Below are 21,654 nucleotides of genomic sequence, written 5' to 3' on the forward strand. Positions count from 1 at the left end.
ATAATTGTAACTTTATTAGCTACATTTTGGGGATTATACTTTTTTGGATACACCCTGTATAATGACTTTATTCTCGTAACATTATCGCTTTTTACACAACTTAAATTTTCCAAAAATCACAACTTTATTCAATGCTTTGTTTGTTTCTCATAATACTTTTTAAAAAAATGTCTGTTTTTTTTAATATTTCAACTTTATGCAACCAAGGCAATTTTTCCTCATAATATGACAACTGTTTATTGTAATATTTTGACATTATTCCTGTAAGAATACTGTTGATTTTTCTATTTTTGCTGCTGTTAGGTTGTTTTTTTTTTCAGCTTTCTTGTTAAATTATGTTTACAATGTGCCGTGGGCTGCACTTTGAACGCCCCTGTCCTAGTGTGACTATGCCCTTAGTCACGCGCCTCTGTGCCTATTAAGTAAAGCATTCATTAGAGTTTTGGACTTTCAACTATCGGTGCCCGCAGAAGGGGATGCCACGGGGCCAGATAAATGACCCAAAAATACACATCTGTTTATTACATAATGCCATGTGTAAGGGATATTCCTGGTTGAAGCTTGAGGTTTAAGATTCAAAGGCAGAATGCTGGGAACGTGTGTCAGCGGAAACAACAGCCCTTTTAATGGTAAATTACACAAATTCTAAAATAGTGCAGGACTTTTTAAGTGTTGACAATGGGAAGATCGAACAAAGGTGGCTATAAAGCCAATGGATTGATGGATGGATTACGAACACGCCTTACTGTCACTGGAGTGACATCATAAATTAGGTGTGTAACGATTTATTTTAATAGCGATTTGATTCGTGTCATGATTTGCGGCTGCCGATACGATTCGAGGTCGAGTTAGTTCGTTTGCAACGATACGATCCGAAGCGATTCAGTAACGTTGAATCGATTCATCAACTGAAAACATATGTTAATTATCCGGGGTTGTTACAGATTATTAAAACAAAGTAACAGCCCCACTCTCGGCGGTGTTTTGCCTTGTTGCCTCTTGGTCAAAACAAACAGATCGATCATTTTTTGTGTACGGGAATCAGGTATTAATTAATCATGGATTTGAACAAAAAAGTAAAAAACAATTAATGGTAAATGCATTTACATTTTAATTTGTATAAAATCTAATTTATATAAACTACATACCCTACAAACAGTGAGCGACTCGTTTAGAACATCTCCCTCTTTGCAAAAACCCAAGTGTTTCCACACTGCAATGGTGGCTTAATTATTTTTCGCTCGCCAGCTCTGCCATCCACCATGCTACGTTTTGTTGTCTGCTGGCGTGTGGCGAGGACCTCGCAGACAGGCAGCCGAGTAATGTTTAACGTCTTCATTATGAAGTGTTAAAAAAAACACATCCAAAATAAATCCTGCCGTGCTTAAATCCAATGCTTTATTTCCTAGTACCAATGCAATCGATTGACTATGTCGTCCGGAATGGCAACTCGCCAAACACAGATGGATGTAGTTGAATCGTAGGAATATACAGTAAATCGATGCATCGATGTTGTAGATGAATCCTTACACCGCTATCATAAACCAATACAGCCAGCACAAAAATGTATTCAAACACCTAATAAACAACTGTAGGTTTGTTTTCACGGGAATTTTTCCTCGGTCAGTTGGGTAGCTGACCTACCTCTCTAAATTCTGCTGTGAACGACCTTTAGTCTTGCCCCTTGTGGTAAAGAGACCAGATGTGCACACTCTTTAACCTCTTAGAAAGCTTCCATTTGTCTAAACTATGATAGCAAATGCATTCTGTAACAAATATGGGAAACTTGGCTGATACACAGCCACTAAAAGTACAAGACTGTGGGGTTGGATCTTCCTTTCGATTGTATACCGTAATTGTTTCCACACTTGGGGGAAGACTTTTGTCAGATTCCCGCTGGAGAAGAATTCCCATCTTGTCCGATAATCCAGAAGAACTATGAAGAAAATCCTAGTACAGTATGTGCTCTTCAAGCACTATAAACTTCTAAATAGGATGTGAATGTCAGTATTCTCCTGTGTGTACATTCTACGGATCATTTAAAACAGGGGTTAGCTCATCAAAGCGCAGCCCCAGGAGTCATTTTTGGCCTGCAGCTAGTTTTTTAGTGGCCCTCAGCATATTCAAAACATCATATAGTGTATTATTAATGAGGTAAGTTATGAGACATTACACTAATTTGCTTTGTCACCTATAACACAAAGCTTAGAATACCAAATTTTCCAGACTATAAGTTACCCTTTGGCTGCTGCGACTTATATATCCAAATAAATACCATAAATTCCAGTGTATAAGCTGCACGTGTCCGTGTCATAAAATGGCAAATTGGCGCACGAGTCTGTGAGGACCAGGCAGCTCTTTGACGGGAGCCGACCAGGAGCTACGAAAAAAACTCACGAGCTTATAAACCCTTTGGAAATTTCAGGAGTTCATTACTCAGTTCATTACTTAGTCTGACTGACGGTGTCATCTTACAAAGAACACTACACTCATCACACAGCAACTTCACACTGAAAAATGTACCTTATAAACATACAAATATGTACCAATGCGAGCTTAAAAAAATTGAAATTGAAAATTGCCTCTGTCCACCAGGAGCCCAGAGGGAGGCTGACGTCATTGCAGCGCCACAATGAATGCATTGCTCAGAAGCAATGCTTAATGGGAAACCTTTTTTTAAATTCTATTTTTAAACTCGGACTGGTACATGTTTGTGTATTTATTAGGTATACCTTTTGAGTGTTAAGTTGCTGTGTGATGAGTTTAGTGTTTTTTTGTCAGAAGACACCGTGAGTCAGACAGTTATATTGTAATACTGTTATATATACACCGTCCTCCTACGATTACAATCGCTGTGAGTGCGCTGATGACTTGTGATTGGCTCCTGCCAAAGAAAGAGCTACCATTTCAGACTCACGAGCGGCACAGTATTTAAACAAGTAGCAGTAGTTCTGAAGTAAAGGAGATGTCACATGATTAGAATTTAGCCATGCCGCACCACTGTATAAACTGTACACAAGAATTTACAGTTTATATATAATTTAATCAAATCAAACTTTGTTTATAAAGCGTTTTTCCTGCATTTAAAATGCAACACCAAGTGCCTTAAAAACAAGCCTCCCAACAACCCCTTTCCCCACACCCCAATCACACACACAGCTCTGAATGTACACTTAACCACAGAAATAAAGAATTCATAAAATATTAAAAAGAGGACCCAGATGAGGAAACACCACCACGGGAGCCATCTGCACCAGGAACCCATCAGACCACAGCCACCAGGACACTGACACGTAGGACTTCCCGCAGTCATGGCCGACATAACCCTGATGCAGAGGGCTCCCTCTGAGGAACACCGGAAGATAAAAATAATTTTTAAAAAACCATAAAGAAATAGTAAGCACTATGATTAAAACTATTCTTAAATATAACAATAAAAATATAAAGATTTTAAATAAACAGGATAGCATTAGAATATAAATACAATAAGAGAAGTAAAAAGCTCTAATAAATGTTAAGTAAAAGCCAGATCAAAGAGGTTGGTCATGAGCCTGCTCTTAAATTGATTCTCTGCAGCCCTGAGGTCCTCCGGCGGACTGTTCCACAAATGGGGGCCATAATGCTGAAAAGATGCCTCCCTGTGTGTGTGTGTGTCCTGACTTTTGGGATGATGAGGAGACGAGTGCCAGAGGATCTCAGGGTCCGCGAGGGTTCACATGATAAAAACAAATCTAAAAGATAAGAAGGCCTAAGACCATTAAGAATCTTATAAACCATAAAAACAACCTTAAAATTGATCCTTAAACACACAGGAAGCCGATGCAATCATTCTAAAACCAGTGTAATGTGGGCCCACCTTCTGGTCTTTGTCGGGACACAGGAAGACCAGAAAGTAGGGTATTACAGTAATCTATACCATTAGTGATAAAAGCATGCATTAGCATCTCCATGTTGACCTGAGAGAGAATAAGGCGGACTCTGGCTATATTTTTAAGATGATAAAAACCAACTTTTGTTATATTTCGAATACGTGGATTTAGCTCGGAGACAAAAATAACGCCCAGGTTTGGATGTTATTTAGATATGTAATTCCCTCTCAGGGACTCAGGTCCGATCACTGCAGTTTTGCCCTGGTTATGGTAATGGTTGAATTTTTATTTGAACATGCCTACAAGTTGCAATGGAATACATTACATAATCCAATTCACAGTTCCACATGTCCAAAAGGAGTAGGAAGAAGCAAAGCTTATTTAATCCTACCCCCATCCTTTCCACGTCTTATTTGTTCACTTACTGTTTACTTCCTCTAAGCTGTAAAAAAGTTCTCTGCCATCCAGGATTTATGATCTAAAACACAGTTAGAGTATCACTTGGTCTTGCGTAATCAGGCGACATGGAAATGCACAGCTGTGTATCATCAGCGTCGCTGTGAAAATTAATTCCATGTCTCCTAATGACATTGCCAAGGGGAAAGCATGTAAAAATGAAACAGGCCCTAAAATTGATCCTTGGGGGACACCACATGTCGTTTCATAGGTCTCTGAGGTTGCAGTATCCATACTTACCATGAACCTTGAGAGATAGGATGTGAACCACTTGTGTACAGGAGCAGAGAGGTGTTTCAGTCTATTTAAAAGAATTGGGTGATCTACTGCACTTAGCTCCAGCAGCACCAAGACTGCCGTTTTTTGGTGATCCAGACTGCTCCAGAGATCATTCGCAATCTTTAAAAGAGCCGTCTTCTTCCTGACATAAAAATTCTATCAACAATATTTAACAGTACAGTAGTTTGTGCACACCTGGAGGTACAGTAAGGTCGACTCAAATAAAGTTGGATTGGACAAACTTGCCCCCACCAAATATCATGACATCACTACCATTAACAAAACATTTAAAAAGCACAAACCATGGCTCGGAGTGGCTGGCTGGCTAACGGGGGTTGTGTCTTCAGCGATGGTGGAAGATGCTGCAATAATGCAAGCAGACCCCGTTTTTTTCTTGGCGGCTGGCTTTAGGGCAGCGTCTTTGGCGGCGCGGGCATATTCATGGGCTTTCGGGGAGGCGTCGTCGCGATGCTGGCGTTCCGGGTGGCTGCTGGGATTTGCTGTGTTGAGGGTTCATGGGGTTTTTTTCTCTCGACGTGAAATGTTTGCAGAGGGTTTGGTGCGATACGATCCGATGTTTGTTTACAACACGTGTTTACAGCATGTTCCCATGTGGGGAAAAAAGGAGCGCTTGATTTTTCCACCCTCTCATCCCACATCACAATAAGGGTAACATTGCCTCATTGTAGCGTTTTTTCAAATGATCAATTATTTGAGAAATTGTTGTTTCCATTTGTCTAAACTATGCTAGCAAATGCATTCTTGTTATCGGATTTATTAGTATGATTTCATAATTCCTCATGTTGGCCCGATATTTATCATGCACCCCTATAATTAATATATCATCGCTGTTTTATGGTTGACTATGGCCTATTAGTAAAAAATATACACATTTGAGCAAGTTTTACATATTTTTGGCATAAAATTAAGCATTTTCAAGCACAAAAATAAGTAAATGAACTAAAATACAAAGGCATTCATAAAATACATTCAAAGACATGTGATGATACAGTATGTAGTATTATATCCTAATCCTGTACCAGCAATGCATTCGTGAATGCTTTTATTAATTCCTCTGACCTCATTCTACGGCAGTATAATACTAAATAACAAAAACCAAAGAATCACTAACATGTCAGCTGGTCCATTTGTGGCAGGGCTGAAATGCAGTGGAAATGGTGTTTTGGGGATTAAGTTCATTTTCATGCCAAATAGGGTCTTTGCAATTCATTGCCATTCATCGTATCACTCCTCACAACATTGCGGAGTATATGCAACTTGCTATCGTAAAAACAGCCTTTCTTCAGCTATCGCCTGCTTCCAACAAACAGCAATTAATGTGTCTTATACATAAACGCCCCGGCTAAAAAGAGCATTTACAGGAAGACTGCAGAGCCTTAAGCTGATGATATACACTGTTTGAAAAGTGGATCTATAGTGTTGAAAACATGTGCAATGTATTTGATCAGGATATTAAACAGTATGCATGTACTGTACTGATGAATATAAGCATGTAGTGGGCTGATGTATGGATAGAACATGAAACTGAGGGTCTGAATGCATCCAGCACAGTGGAGTTCTGCAAAGAATAAGGAGAAATAAGCCCCCACTCACCCATAACAGTTGATTTCATTTGTCCCTTCTATTACTTCCCCATGTCCCATCAAGCCCACATCAGGCCATGCACAGTCACACGTACACGTACACATATACAACAAGGTCTACTGGACATTGGCCAACACTGCCCCCATGGACCACTACAACACACTCCGTCTGCAAGATTAGCACGTGTCAACACCAGCGATATGCATCATACTGCCTGTTATCCGTTATTGTCAACCAACAATGTGATTTACATTTAAAGACTGACTGATCATGCTTTTGACTTAAAATGTCTCAGCTGTCTCGACAGGAAGAGGGTCTCATCAATCATTTTAATAAAGACCAGCAGGCATCACAACACATGCAAAAAAAAGTCATTGTGGTGGGCCTGAATTATTTTTGGAAATACACTCAGTCTGTACATTGTGTTGATAATACATGTGTTGTTTTGTTTTTTTACAGTCATGGAAAACATTATTAGACCTTGTTTCTTCAGTTTATTTATCCATTTTAAAGCCTGGTACAACTAAAAGGTACATTTATTTGGACAAATATAATGATGATAAACAATAAGTTTCATTTAAGAGCTGATATCAAGCAACTTCCATGGTTTAGATAATAACCAAAATCACTATATATAGCTATAGCATTGTACTGCCAACAAATGTAACTCTTATGAGCTATTTTTGTTGTCATTGTTATATTTGTCCAATCAAAAGGTACCTTTAGTTGTATCAGGCATTAAAATGAACAAGAAACTGAAGAAAAAAGGGTGGTCTAATTTTTCCCTGACTATGTGACAACATACCACCCCTTCTTTAAAAATGTCACTGTTGTACTTGGTGCTCTGTATATACAGCTGACAACGATATTCTTATTTTCCCCGACATATTTCAATGGCTATACACTGAATTCGTTATATTTTCCAGTACTTTGAAATTGAGGTTCATGGCAACTCCTCCACCACCCCCGTTCTTGTTTACATTCTTTAGTTCATAACCTTCCAAATCCCCTTTTCAGTACTGATTCATGTGTCTGACAGTGCAATGATGTTATTTAAGTTGACACACGAACAGTTTGTCCTTTGATTTAACACCCAGGGTAAACAGTTCAAAGTTGTATTACATTCAATTGATGTTATAGAAAAAATACTATCCGGGTCTACACTGTGTCCACAATCCATCCATCCATCCATCCATCCATCCATCCATCCATTATTGCTCTTGGTCAATCCAAAATGTTAATAAAGCTCAACTTGAATATTTAAGTGAGGTTTTGGCTTTTGTTGGGAATATTTCTGTGTGCACAATTATTAGGCAACTCAACGAAAAACAAAAATATTCCCATCTCACTACTTTATTTTCTTTTTTTTAAGTCAGAATGATAAACACAAACTTAACTAATAAATATTTCTGACATTTCCAAAAATAAATCAGTGGCCAATACAGCCACCCTTCTTTTCAATAACCCAGAAAAGCCTTCCATCCATGGAGTCTCAGTTTCTTGATCATTTCACCATCAAGTTTTTGTGCAGCAGCAACCAAAGTCTCCCAGACACTGTTCAGAGAGGTGTATCGTTTTTTCTTCACTGTAAATCTTACATTTAAGGGCCCACAAGTACTCAATAGGGTTTACGTCAGGTGAGTAAGGAGGTCATGTCATTATTTTTTAAATCCTTTACTAGCTAGCCACGTAGTGGAGTACTTCGGTGCATGAGACGGAGCGTTGTCCTGCATAAAAATCATGGTCTTCTTGAAAGATGCACACTTTTTCCTGTACCAGAGTGTGAAAAAAGTGGCAGTAAGTTTGGGAGTTGAGTTTGAGTCCATCTTCAACCTGAAAAGGCCCAACGAGCTCATCTTTTAATAATTCAAGCCCTGACCATAACCCACCTCTGCCCATTGCTGATGCAGTCACGAGCCCATCCCTCTGGTCCATCAAGAGTCACTCTCATCTCATCAGTCCATGAAACTTTTGAACAATCTGTCCTCATATTTGTTGGCCAAGTCATAGCCTTTCCACTTGTGTGTCTCGTTCAGTGGTGGTGGGGTTTCAGCCTTTCTTACCTTGGCCATGTCTCTGAGCGCTGAACGCCATGAACCGTATTTCCGGACACTCCAGGTAGATTACAGTTCTGAAATAGGACAGCTCTGGAGGATAATGGGTTCCTGGGAGCTAATTAATTTGCATGTTTTTCCTCTTGACACATTTCTTGCGACCCTTTTGTGCACTTACAACAAAACATTTAATGGTTCTGTGGTCACGTCCGAATATCTTGGCAATTTCCAGAGCGCTGCATCCCTATGAAAGATGTTTTAAAGTTCTTGATTTTTCAGTCTGTTAAATCTCTTTGCCAGAGGAAAAGAAGCTGCCTAATAATTGTGCACACCTAATAAAGGATGTTGATCTCCTAAGGCCACACCCTCCATCACCTGGTATGCTTAAACCCAATAGGCATTCACGTTTATGCAGCTTGGGGTTGGATAATATGCCTAAAAATGACAATATGGTCAAAATACTGACTTGCCTAATAATTGTGCACGCAGAAGATTTCTAGTTCTAATTCCATCTATCTTCTATGCCGCTTATCCTCACTAGGGCCGCGGTGGTATGCTGGAGCCTATCCCAGTTGACTTACACCCTGGACTGGTCACCAGCCAATCGCAGGGAAGGTTGTAATTCCTGTAAATTGTATTTATTGAAGTTACAAGCTCTTGAGTTCCAAATGTTTACGATCCTCACAGTTAAGCGCTTTATATTGTTTCCAGATATTGAGTTCTGCTGGTACAATGCCCTGCACAAGTACTGGAACGGTGAGGCCAATTCCTTTATTTGTGCTGTAAACTGAAAACATGTGAGTTTGGCATGGGGGTAAATGCCAGCGCAACCTTTCAGCTGGTTTTTCCAGGTATTTACATCTGGATCGGATGCACAACTGAGAAGATAACAGCTGTTGTTGTTGAGCCCACCATTTTTCCTGTGAGCAAAAGTACTTGAACATGTGACTGACAGGTGGGTAGGATATGTTTTGCAATTGTAGGCAATTGTGCATCTTAAAGATGGAAAATCAAGCAGAACCATTGCACAAACATTGGTCTTAGTCAGTACAACCATTTGGGAGAAGAAAGAAACCACTGGTGTACAATGTGCCATCGAAGCCGCATGCGTGCGCAATCGTCTTGGGTTCTCAACGCACAGCAAATCCATGCAGCGCACCAAGAACAATCCAACCTCAACTGTAACTGAAATAAACACAACCAATTTGCAACGCAACTCAGTGACAGGGAACAACAAGCAGTAACAACATATAACACAATGACCAACACTGTCCAGCCAATGATATGATCCTGTTTGCATGTATTTACTTATGCAGGACTTTTTTTGGACATCATCCACAACGCTTATGTAAGACATGAACACCTTGTGCATTGGAAAGATGTAAAAACAGACAAAGAGACCGCTCGATCTGCTTTACTGCACGTAATGGGATCCACCTATGCTGCCTACAAATACCGCTATTACAACGACAAGGTTTTATGGGTTTATATACATGCTGTGACTATATAGTAATGGGTACATTCATGATAACATGCGATACTTACAGTATTTTGGCTATTTTGTTCATTACAAGAACTTCCTTTCTTGGCGCGTTGATTTCAGATGGCAGCGTAGAAAGGAACACCTGCACCTGGCGTCAACTTAAACTCAAAAATCAAAACAACAGCACTGGCGGGATCTTGAATATGTAGCCTTACCTTTTGGTAGTGCTCTGAGGCGTCTGAGTATGCGCAAACTGAAAACAAAAAGGTCAAACTGGATGTGTTTTCATTTTCGAATGAGAAAAGACTGATCGAAAAACATGCCAAAGTAGCAAGCCAGTTTTCGGAAAAACATCAAAACAACCTGCAGACGGCAGGAGTGGTATCAAAATCTACTTTCAATGAAACTTTTACCTTGAAGATTTGTTGACAAGGTACGATGTGTCGGCAAGATCCCACAGAAGTTCCTTCATAGTTATTTCTTTAATAGTGTTTCTCACCTTTTATCGAAATGCTGGCACTTGCAAAGGTCTTTGGCTCCATTGTAGGTTATTTTGCTCGCGCGGACTGCTAGGGCCACGTTGGAAAAAAAAAAAAAATCTGAGAAAAATGTAAATTTATGAGAATAAAGATGGAAATTTACGAGAAAAAAGTCGTAATATTACGAGAATAAAGTCGTATTACGTGTCAGAGGTAAAATGCAGAGCATAGATCTTAAGCAAGGAAAGACACTTCTCTTGCTTCAGGCATGCTTTTATTTATGATGTGGCAGCAAAACAGCAGTTGAGCACAAACAGATTAGCATGGCTAGCCCTTCATACTTTGGCCTTCCTTACCCCGCCCCCTCCAATGCACAAGGCCAGTCTCAGGAGTGTTTTTTCTTGTAAATTTACGACTTTATTGTCGCAAAAATATTCGTAATATTACAAGTTTTTTCTTGTAAATGTAAGACGTTATTCTTGTAGATGTACGACTTCGTTCTCAAAATGCATAACAGGCATTGCCTGAGATGGCGATGAAAAGGTGGGGCTTATATGTGGAGGGGGCGGAGTTAAGGTGGACGTGAGAAGGGCTAGTCATGCTAATCTGTGCTCAACTGCTGTTTTGCTGCCACGTTATAAATAAAAAGCTAGAGTTTCCTTCCTTCCAGAAGAGCTATGCTCTATTTTCCCCCGACACGTATGAGACATATTACACGCATTTTCTGATGTCAAATTGAAAGTCTTGACTACAGTCCAAGTCATGTGACTCGAGTCCAAGCCTCTGGTACACACAGTATAAACACGATCAAAGTATTTTACGATTATGGAAAATGATGTAACTGAAGTAGAAACCGGACACTATTTGCAGACGATCAGCATATAGAGACAACTAATGAAGGTTATATCCGCGTGAAGGCACATGAGGACACTTAGGAATTGCTATCGAAAGAAATATAGAACCACCATACTTGAATATGTGAAGAGTTTATTGCAATTTGATAGCATCCAGCTTGAGAATAAACCCACCACTTGCTTTTCAAAATATGAGACAACAAACTGAGTCATAAGGTATACATTTATGTGCGCACATTGCATTTCCACTAATTAAATATTTCTTCCAGATACACAGCATGTGTCGCAGTCTATGTACAGTATTGAGATTTTTTTTTTCTTTCTTCCCTCTTTGATTTACCCGTCACACACACCAAATAGAAATGTGAAGTTCGCCCCACATTATAAAAACATCTCGGTCCAGCCTATTCCAAGCAGCGTCACATTTATAGGCGTGTGGTTTCAAGTTTGAACGCAAATTCTATCTCTAAAGCAACCACAACCCACCAAATGAAACATGTGAAAGATATTAAAGGCACTTAGAATAATACATGTAAAGACGTTCGACAATGACACAAGATAAATAAACCTCATTTACATGAATATCATTTTAGATCCAGTTTGGAAAGACAGATTGAGTGATCGGAAAGGCACGCATTTGATATCATAACTAAAAGCACATTTAAGCAAGTATTAAGTGTTATTGTTTATCCATAAAGTGCTTCACACCAGCGGTGCCAAGGCGCAGGTGTGTAGATAGGCGTAGGTGTCGACAGTTAGAGGCGCAAAAAGTGAAAAGAACACACACTTTCATAGCATAAGCTTTAAAATTATGGCTATTAAGCATGCTATAAATATCTTCCCACTTATAAAAGGTCAAGGCTTTTTTCTTTCCTGAAAAAATGCTTTGGAACGTTTAAACCAGGGGTGCCCAAAGTGTGGCCTTGGGGCCATTTGCGGACATTTTATTAAATTTAACATGAAAACAAAAACAAACAAAAAACAGTACCAAATACGGAAAAATCAGCAGTAATTTCAAGAGAATAAAGTCCAAATATTGACAGAAAAAAGGTGTTATCTATTGAGAGAAGTCATAATTTTACAAGAATAACATCGTCATATGAGGAAAAACTTCATTTTAGTAGCAAAATGTTGAAATATTCAAGAAAAAACAGACATTTTAAACTTCACAATATTATGACAGACCAACTAAACAACGAATTAGGTTGTGGGGGGGGAGAATAAAGTCAAAATATTATCGGAAAAAAATCATTACGAGAAAAAAAAAAAAGAAAAATTCAATTTACAAAAATAAAGTCAAAATATGAATAGTAAAAGTTGTATTGTAATGCGACAAAAAAGTCACTATTTTATGAGAATAAACTTGTAATATTGTGGGAAAATTATGTCTTTTTAGTAACAGAGTTGCAATATTAAGAATTTTTTTTTTTTTCCAAGTCATTACGAGAAACAAAATAAAAGTGGTAACTTGCGGAAAATTAGGTTTGGGAAAAAGTTGTTATATTATGGGAATAAAGTCAAAATATCCTGGGAATTAAGTCATATTCGAAAAACAAAACATGCATTATTAAACATTAGATTTCATTATTTAACAGGAAAGTTGATATATTTGGGAAATTTACAAAAAAAAAAAAAAAAACGGGGGAAAAGAATACGAACATGCACTTTTGTCACAAAATATCAAAGTGGCATCCTTTCATTTTTCAACATGGTGGAAAAAGTTTGGACACCCCTGACCTAGACTCAGCAAAACCAAGGCTCAGTTATTACAGTGAAGGAAGAAATGACTCAACTTTTTCATCCTAAATAATTACAAAATATTTATCCCGTCACAATGCGGCTTCAGATCTGGCGTCGTCAACGTCCTAATCGCAAGCATCTTGCCAGGGGAGGCGCCGTATAGTGTTGTAAACATTTCTTTTTTTTCCCCTGGCATCACACATATGAAAGTGCGTGTAATTATGGAATGTGATGGGGAGACGGCAAGGACAAATTTGCATTTGGATGCATTGCATTTCTCAAAAGCGTATTCCCGCAGCATTTGCATAAGTTGTTCCATCAAGAACACACATCCATGAAGGACACACATGATAGTTACTAGTTTTGATGCATTTTGGTTTTGATGCTTGTGAAAGTCAATATATTTTGACTGGGACACACATACACTGTGTATTATAAAGACGCAAATACAGCAGGGCGACATTTAAGGGGGGAAAAACGTGATCAAGTGGTGAACTACTGCGACATTAAGTGCCCATCCCTGCATTAACGAGCATTTATTCTGTTCTTGCCCCAATCCTAACAGCGACGCTTCTCGTTTCTCGTAAGGTGTTCCTCTATACTCTTAATGGCAGTGCAAAGCAATGGCATTGAAGATGATGCTAATGAAATGTCTCTAGACCATTAAAGTCTTCATGTTTTCTTGTCATATTTTGGTCAAAAAGCCATACTTTGGCTTTAAGTCAGCAGGATGAAAAAAAGCAGGAAAAAGGCGGCATAAAGGTTTATGGGGAGGGTGAGGACGTTTATGTCGTGTGAGATGTTAAGTGATTCCAGATATTATACATGTAGAAACTTAAGAATGTCTTCTCTAAAAGAGACTAAATATCCCATGACCCTTCATATGGAGATAATATAGGAATAAGTGGAACAGGCTGTTGCAGAACCAAGAAGCTCTTACTTTCACAGCTTTTGAACAAAACACTTCTGCCACTCAAGCCCACTTACAGGATGGGGCGACAAGTCACATCTGAATGAAAGAGGAAGAGCAGAAGAGGAAGACCAGTGTTTGTCTTAATGATCCGTCAGTTGGCCAAGCTGGGTGACCTGGATGACAGGGGGAGAGGCGCTGAGTGAAGGCCCGCACCAACAGGCAGAGGATTTCCCCAGGTGGACCTCGCATGTGTCGCTGCAGAGTAACAGCAGAAGAGATTCATTAACTCACTGGGGCACATTATTTTGATGCGAAGTGCTGACAGCCACGCAAAGGGCAAAAGACGAGGTGCAAGAGTCGACTGATCTCCTTGGAGAACGCCGCACGTTCATTATTGCAACACCAGCAAGTCAAACCTCAACATTTCGCTGAAAGCACAAGAGGAAGACAAATGCTCCTCTCAAATTTGCACATTCTATACTGCTGATGCGGTTTCCTAATTCTCAAGACAGAGGATGTGAATAGAGAGCAGAAGGAGTCGGAACACTTGAAACGGAACCGTGTTAAATAGTCACGTGTTAGTAACATGTGATGCAGGGGTGGGGTGCACAATAGCCGAACAACCACAGAGAGGGCAAAGAGTTAAAAAGAAAACGAGCCACAGTTGGGGACAAATCATTATCAGATCACTCAGATCCCAAAATTTGGCATCATTACAGTGGAACTTGGAAGGTCGAATGCCCATGAGGTTGTACGATCCGGAATTTATCCACAACATTTAAGTTATACAGACCACAAAAAACACTTAACAGTCAAAAGGAACGTAGGAAATATACAAATACCAGTACAAGTTTCAAATAAAAAATATTTTAAAGTTTCCCTATAATGCATTGTGCCCAAGCCAAGCATTCCTTGGTGCCTGCCGGGGCGCTGCAATGATATCAGCCTCCTTCTGGTGGACAGAAGCAACAATGCAGTGCCATCCATCCATGCCACTTCCCTTCCAATTCAATGTTTTGCTCAGACGAAATACATTATAGGAAAACATTTTAAACTTGTATATTTCCGAGGTACCTTTTGAGTGTTAAGTCCTCTACCACTTATCCTCTACTCATAGCTGGTTATGAACCAACTCCACATATGCTGACCCTCGATGTGACTGACAACGATGACAACAGTACGGCGATACAGATGACAACACGTGTGCATCCCTTGTACTATATGTTTTACAATGCAACATGTAGCGTAAATACGTGCTTATACTACCTATTAAATGATTAGGTTATGATATTCACGTTGTATATAGCGTTATGTGCTTACACATTAGTTCCATAGCTGCAAAGCCAGGTGAAATGCACACAAACACGCTATGGGATTCAGAACTCTACAAGGGCACACGAGTTAAGTTGCCCGACTTTTGGCAACACAGCCCACTCCCGCGGTTTCAACACATCAAAGCCCAGTTCAACTGAGAGAAATAACACAGGACGTGACAAAGTATTTCCACGCAGAGGCTGATTTCTCTCCTAACAGTATGACGGAAATTTTTTTAAAACCTGTCTTTTTCCATACCGTGTTATAACTTGAAACCGGTAATCGGCCCATGACTAACTACAACATATCGACATTACCTCATTAGTTCTGAAATTTTGGCGACCATGTATATCGACTTTGGCTTAAGCAATCACTTTTTAGTCCTAAAAAAAGCACGGTGGTCAATGACTTGATGACCACTCCCGAACAATGGTATCAAAACAAAATTTGTGCCCTTCTGGTAATGATCAGAGATTTTGAAAAGCTGTTTTCAACTGAAAAGCTTTTGGACATTTACTTTAACTAATTCGACATGCAACAAATGACATGTGCTAGATAACCCCGACATGGTTTCAGTTCGGTTTCATGTGACTGCTTATTTAAAAAGGGCAAACATTTGTAGCTTAATGGCTATGACACATTCATTTCACAATAGAATCATTCAGAATCAACACAATCGCTGATCTTAGCCCTTGGGGCTGAGGGCTGCTTTGCCTTCATCACTTTGGGCAAATGATGCATTTTGAAAATAAGATGTGACTCCTAACAAAACCTTCTGATGCTGAGAGTGCATCAGAAGAAGGTTCAGGATGAAGAGACATGCATTAATCTTCCACCATACAGTAATCTGTTTATTGTGGCTAATTGGTTCCAGACTCGACCGTGGTAAGCAAATTTTCTTCTTAGCATCCCTTCTCTATAAAAGGAAAATTTTTGTAGTTATGGCAAAGAAAATACAGTTTTATAGAGTTTTTATTGTTACAGCCCTCTCAACGTGAAATAACTTTATTTACACTACCCTATATAGTAGATATAATGAGAGGAAATAACCAATTTAAGACATACAGTCATGGAAAAAACGATTAGACCACCCTTGTTTCCTCAGTTTCTTGTTCATTTTCATGCCTGATCCAACTAAAAGGTACCTTTGCTTGGACAAATATAACAATGACAACAAAAATAGCTCATAAGAGTTAAATATTTTTGCCGTACAATGCTATATAGCTACTCATGTAAGAACTTAAGTGATTTTAGTTATTACCAAGAAAACCATGGAAGTTGCTACATATCAGCTCTTAGTCTTATGAACTGAAAAACTACTGAAAGAACATGATGCAGTGAAGCCTCGACAACTGTACTGTCACTTTGACTAGAGTCTAGAAGGCCCAGAGCGTCCTTGCAGGTCCTAACTGAGCCAAACAATTTAGATAACTTATGCTTGTGGCATGGTCAGTATTGTGGATTTGACTGTGAATGTTACTCACTTTCGCCTGAGCACTTTAGCTAGATGCTCACATCAAGTGTAACGCCATCATGGTTGTTCACTCCGGCATTAGGTGGCAGTAACTATACCTCATTTTTGCCTCATTACAATGCCGTCAAATGAATACTAACTATTAATTTACTACCGAAATGCGGCAATGATATCTACTTAATTTTTCAGTCTGGTTACTATCGTTTATATCAGAACAGTAAATATTTTAGCACCACTCTCGAAGCAAGTGAACTGAAAAGTGATCTGACCCCAACCAGATGGCTGACACAAACAAGACAAGTCTTTTTTTTTAAATAATGACCAGGCTTGGCAGGAGTAAAGGATTCAAGGCTTATTTTGTATGAAGGTGAAGCTTTAAAAAACAAACAAAACAAAAAAAACTCCTACCAAAACACACAAAAGTGGTAGCAGAAAAGTGTGGGATGCATTTTACTGAAAAGCAGAAAAGACAAGAATCCCATTGGGATAGCCTGCATAACGTCTCAATTTTGTACCTCACATTACTGGACCCTTTCAGATTGGGGCATCATCACTGTAGAATGTAAAAGGTAAAGAGCAAAATGAATGGGAAGGAAAACATTTTCTTCAGTATTAAATACATGTATCCGTATCGGAATGGGATTATATTGTAACCCAAAGTCACAAATGTCACAAGACATCAATCACCTGACACCAGTCCTCCCAAAAACTCCACAGGCAGAAGCATTCCACGGCTCTTGCGGTGGCTGGCAGCAGACGGCATGCAAAACTGCACTTTTCATCTACTATCCAAATTCCGGATAAAACAGTGGCGTGAAAAAGTGTTTGGCCCCTTCCTGATTTTTTATTTGTTCGACTTAAATGCTTCAGCTCATCAAACAAATTTAAATATTAAGTCAATGAGAACACAACTGAATACTTTTTATTATGAAAGGAGAAAAAAATCCAAACCTCCATGGCCCTGTGTGGAAAAAGTGATTGCCCCCTAAACCTAATAACTGGTTGGGCCACCCTTAGCAGCAACAACTGCAATCAAGCGTTTGTGATAACTTGCAATGAGTCTCTTACAGCGCTGTGGAGGAATTTTGGCCCACTCATCTTTGCAGAATTGTTGTAATTCAGCCACATTGGAGGGTTTTCCAGCATGAAGCACCTTTTTAAGGTCATGCCACAGCATCTCAATAGGATTCAGGTCAGGACTTTGACTAGGCCACTCCAAAGTCTTCATTTTGTTTTTCTTAAACCATTCAGAGGTGGACTTTGGATCATTGTCCTGCTGCAGAACCCAAGTTGGTTTCAGCTTGAGGTCACCAACAGTTAGACGGACATTCTCCTTCAGGATTTTTTGGTAGACAGCAGAATTCATGGTTCCATTTATCACAGCAAGTCTTCCAGGTCCCGAAGAAGCAAAATAGCACCAGACCATCACACTACCACCACCATATTTTACTGTTGGCATGATGTTCTTTTTCTGAAATGCGGCATTACATTGACGCCAGATGTAATGGGACACACACCTTCCAAAAAGTTCAACTTTTGTGAGACCACAGAGTATTTTCCCAAAGGACTTGGGGATCATCAGGATGTTTTCTGGCAAAATTGAGCCAAGCCTTAATGTTCTTTTCGTTCAGCAGTGGTTTTCGTCTTGGAACTCTGCCACGCAGACTATTTTTGCCCAGTGTCTTTCTTATGGTGGAGTCATGAACACTGACCTTAACTGAGGCAAGTGAGGCCTGCAGTTCTTTGGATGTTGTTGTGGGGTCTTGGAGCTCTTGGATGAGACGTCGCTGCTCTCTTGGGGTCATTTTGCTTGGCCGGCTACTCCTAGGTAGGTTCACCACTGTTCCATGTTTTCGCCATTTGTGGATAATGGCTCTCACTATGGCTCGCTGGAGTCCCAAGCTTTACAAATGGCTTTATAACCTTTTCTAGACTGACAGATCTCAATTACTTGCTTTCTCGTTTGTTTCTCAATTTCTTTACATCTCAACATGATGTCTAGCTTTTGAGGATCTTTTGGTCTATTTCACTTTGTCAGGCAGGTCCTATTTAAATAATTTCTTGTTTGAGAACAGGTGTGGCAGTAATCAGGTGTGGGTGTGGCTAGAGAAACTGAACTCAGGTGTGATAAACCTGTCATGTTTTAACGGGGGGAATCACTTTTTCACACAGGGCCATGTAGGTTTGGATTTTTTTTCCTCCGTTAATAATGAAAGGTTTCATGTTCAGTTGTGTTGTCATTAACTCTGACTAATATTTAAATTAGTTTGATGATCTGAAACATGTAAGTGTGACAAACACGAAAAACAAAACAAAAAATCAGGAAGGGGGCAAACACTTTTTCACACTAATGTGCATAAAAGTCCTTATTGCAAGTCCTCATTGCAAAAAAAAGTCACGCCATCGCGTCCATTACAAATACGGGTGTTTCTACACTTGTTATTGTTGCTATTATTTTATGACGAATTAAAAAATTTTCTTATGTCTAAAGATTTTTATGAGTTGTCTTGACATCGGCTGTATTGTTATTTTGTAATTGTTTTTGTTTGTTTTATAATTGTAATTTTCAATAGCAAACTGCATGTGCGTTTGGACTGTGGAAAAAACGCCAAATGAAATAATATTGAATCTATGAACACAAATCCAACCACCCATTTTCTATACTGCATGTCCTCACTAAGGTTGGGGGTATGCTGGAGCCTATCCCAGTTGTCTTTGGGCCAGAAGCGACGTACACCCTGGACTGGTCGCCAGCCGTTCGCTGTAAGGTATTGGCCTGGTCAGTTTGCACTTGTACACATTTCTTGTCTCTCATTAATCACAAATTGGCAATGAGGGTTGTTGACAGGTGCATCATCAAAATTAATGACATTTTCTTAAATATTGAAGGCAAAAAACCTCGGCTGACAAACACTTGTATTTTGTGGGTCATTTAGGATTTGGCAGTACAAATCACATTCCAGCGACTATAGCTAAATGGTTTAATACATACCTGTAATTGTCCTTTGCAGTGCAGTTAAGGACAGTACCAGTAATATGAATTGTCATCAACAGCAAACAAAAATCTCAGGGTTGACTTTGAGTGTGACTAAAAATAGTTTGCAAAGTATCCTGACTTGACATTTTCTTTAAAAATAGGATTTTACGTTGGGTTCTGGTTTGATTTAAGGTCAAACTCTGCAATGTGTCAAATGAATGGGACACTTATTGCTCTGTATACAAGAGACTGTTAGAGGGCAGTGGAATGCTGCATTCATCAAAAGTGCCTGTGGCTCTGTATCTGGACGATTACATATAATATGTGTACGTGAGTGTGTTGGCATTTGTGCTTCAGAGGGTTTTATGTGTAGCACATGTGTGTTTTGTTTCTTTACCCGCTGTTGCTAGGAATATCCTGATCAGCCTCTGCAGCAGATGATTCCATATCTACGTCTGCACTGCTCTCACTTTCCTGAGCAGAGATGCCGCACGGAGACTGTGAGCTCACACACTCGCCACTGATGCCGCATGCACATACAGATGTAAACACAAAACAAAACAAAAACACATAAACATGGTTATGATGTGTACCGCAGTTGCTGCATCTTGTAGCAATACAGGCGTTGATGCATTTCATTGCTTGGCAATAAATAAATGCCTAAAGGGGCTGCCAAGAGAAGAAGTAAATGTGTTCCATAGCTAACAATTTAGGGTGCAAGTCACACAAGGCAATCCATTCCATGCTAAGAAGCACTTACCACCTTAAGTTGTGTATCGTAGAAGTGTCATATTATTTTATGCAATCCTCACCATTTCTTAAAGGAAAACTGCAGCACTTTTTTTGGACTTTTGCCCATCGTCCACAATCCTTACGTGAAACATGAACACACATGAACTCTTTCCCTTTTCTGTGCTTTCTAAAGAGAAAACAGCCAGCACGAGGCAGCTAACATTGCACGTAATGGGAAGCACCTGTTCCACCTATAAAGCCCTGTAAGAAAAAGCCTCCAAAAAACGCCAACAATGTTCAATTTACGTAACGTGACCAACCAAGCTACAGCGCCATTGTTTTTGTTGGAGATAACATCAAAGAACTACTTTGTGACACAGCGCCTCGGTCACAGCACCTCAGGCCACAACAGAGAGGTAATGGAAGCTACTGGAGCTGCTGCATTGCTTGCGAGTTTGGAAAAGCTAACGCTGGGTTCTAAAATCAAGCCTCACACGTCTATAGTAGAAGGTTGTGGCAATAATCTTAAAAGTTGGTCAACTTTGAGATTCCACATGCTCCCAAATAAACATCCGGACAGACTGAAGCAGTGGATACTGGCTCTCAACTTAGACCTGACGACATCGCTCGGAAGACTAGGCGAGATTCTTGTGAGCGTTCAGCATTTTTTACCTGACGATGCTAAATTTACCAACTCAACAGGGAGCACAAGTCTTGTGCTGAAAGATACAGCTATCCCATAAGTCGGCATCGCAGTTGAGAGCGGACACTGAGTTTTATTATGGTCTTATTTTGTCGAACACTAAGAGAATGGCTTAGTGTTTCACTAAATCTAGATCTTCCTAGCACCCAGCAATGTTATTCTCTGCTAGGGGAAGCTAAAATAAATAGTAGTCGTCCTCAGCTCTCACAAAGTCTGCCACGATTAGTGATATCAAATGCTCTCTATGTTGCTACGGAAGTAGCATTCGTTGCTATGGGTTCTGTGAAATCAACATGCCCAGGAGGGAAGTTCCGGTCATGCTTAAAATGACCAAAATACTGTTTACATGGTCACAGTGTGTATAAAGGGCATTACAGGTCGAATAGGTGAATCCCATTACTATCAGTTTTAAATTTTTTAGAACACACAGAAAAGATACACGTGTGTTCATGTCTCACATAAGGATTGTGGATGATGGGCAAAATTCCTTAAAAAAAAAAGCGCAGTTTTCCTTTAAAAACGTCAATTTTTCACAATACAAATAAATAAAAGACTGGAAATAATCAACAAAGTCAAAATCCATGATACTCTCTCTCATAGGTGGCCACATGTGCGCAATATAGGCCTATCATTTAATGCGATAGGTCCTCCCGCCAGTTAACCGCCACCTTGTACAGCAGAAATAAAACAGAACGACTCATAATCCATAAAATCAGGAAAAT

The 21,654-nt window shown here is 39.6% G+C and overlaps 1 protein-coding gene across 2 annotated transcripts in view; it reads right to left on the reverse strand.

The window, feature by feature from the left end:
* Window positions 1-21,654, reverse strand: part of snx16 (sorting nexin 16) — a 70,559-nt gene that overhangs the window by 30,044 nt on the left and 18,861 nt on the right. The window contains exons 7-8 of one of the 2 annotated variants that reach the window (XM_054765347.1): window positions 19,895-20,017; window positions 12,694-13,987 (exon numbers count right to left, since the gene is read on the reverse strand). In XM_054765347.1, coding sequence (XP_054621322.1) covers window positions 13,873-13,987; window positions 19,895-20,017 — 238 coding nt within the window. In that variant the 3' untranslated portion in view covers window positions 12,694-13,872. Of the gene's footprint in view, window positions 1-12,693; window positions 13,988-19,894; window positions 20,018-21,654 lie in introns of those variants that run through there. The other variant, XM_054765346.1, reaches the window with a different exon arrangement.

The sequence above is a fragment of the Dunckerocampus dactyliophorus genome, chromosome 21 (assembly GCF_027744805.1).
Source record: "Dunckerocampus dactyliophorus isolate RoL2022-P2 chromosome 21, RoL_Ddac_1.1, whole genome shotgun sequence".
Classification (NCBI taxonomy): Eukaryota; Metazoa; Chordata; class Actinopteri; order Syngnathiformes; family Syngnathidae; genus Dunckerocampus; species Dunckerocampus dactyliophorus.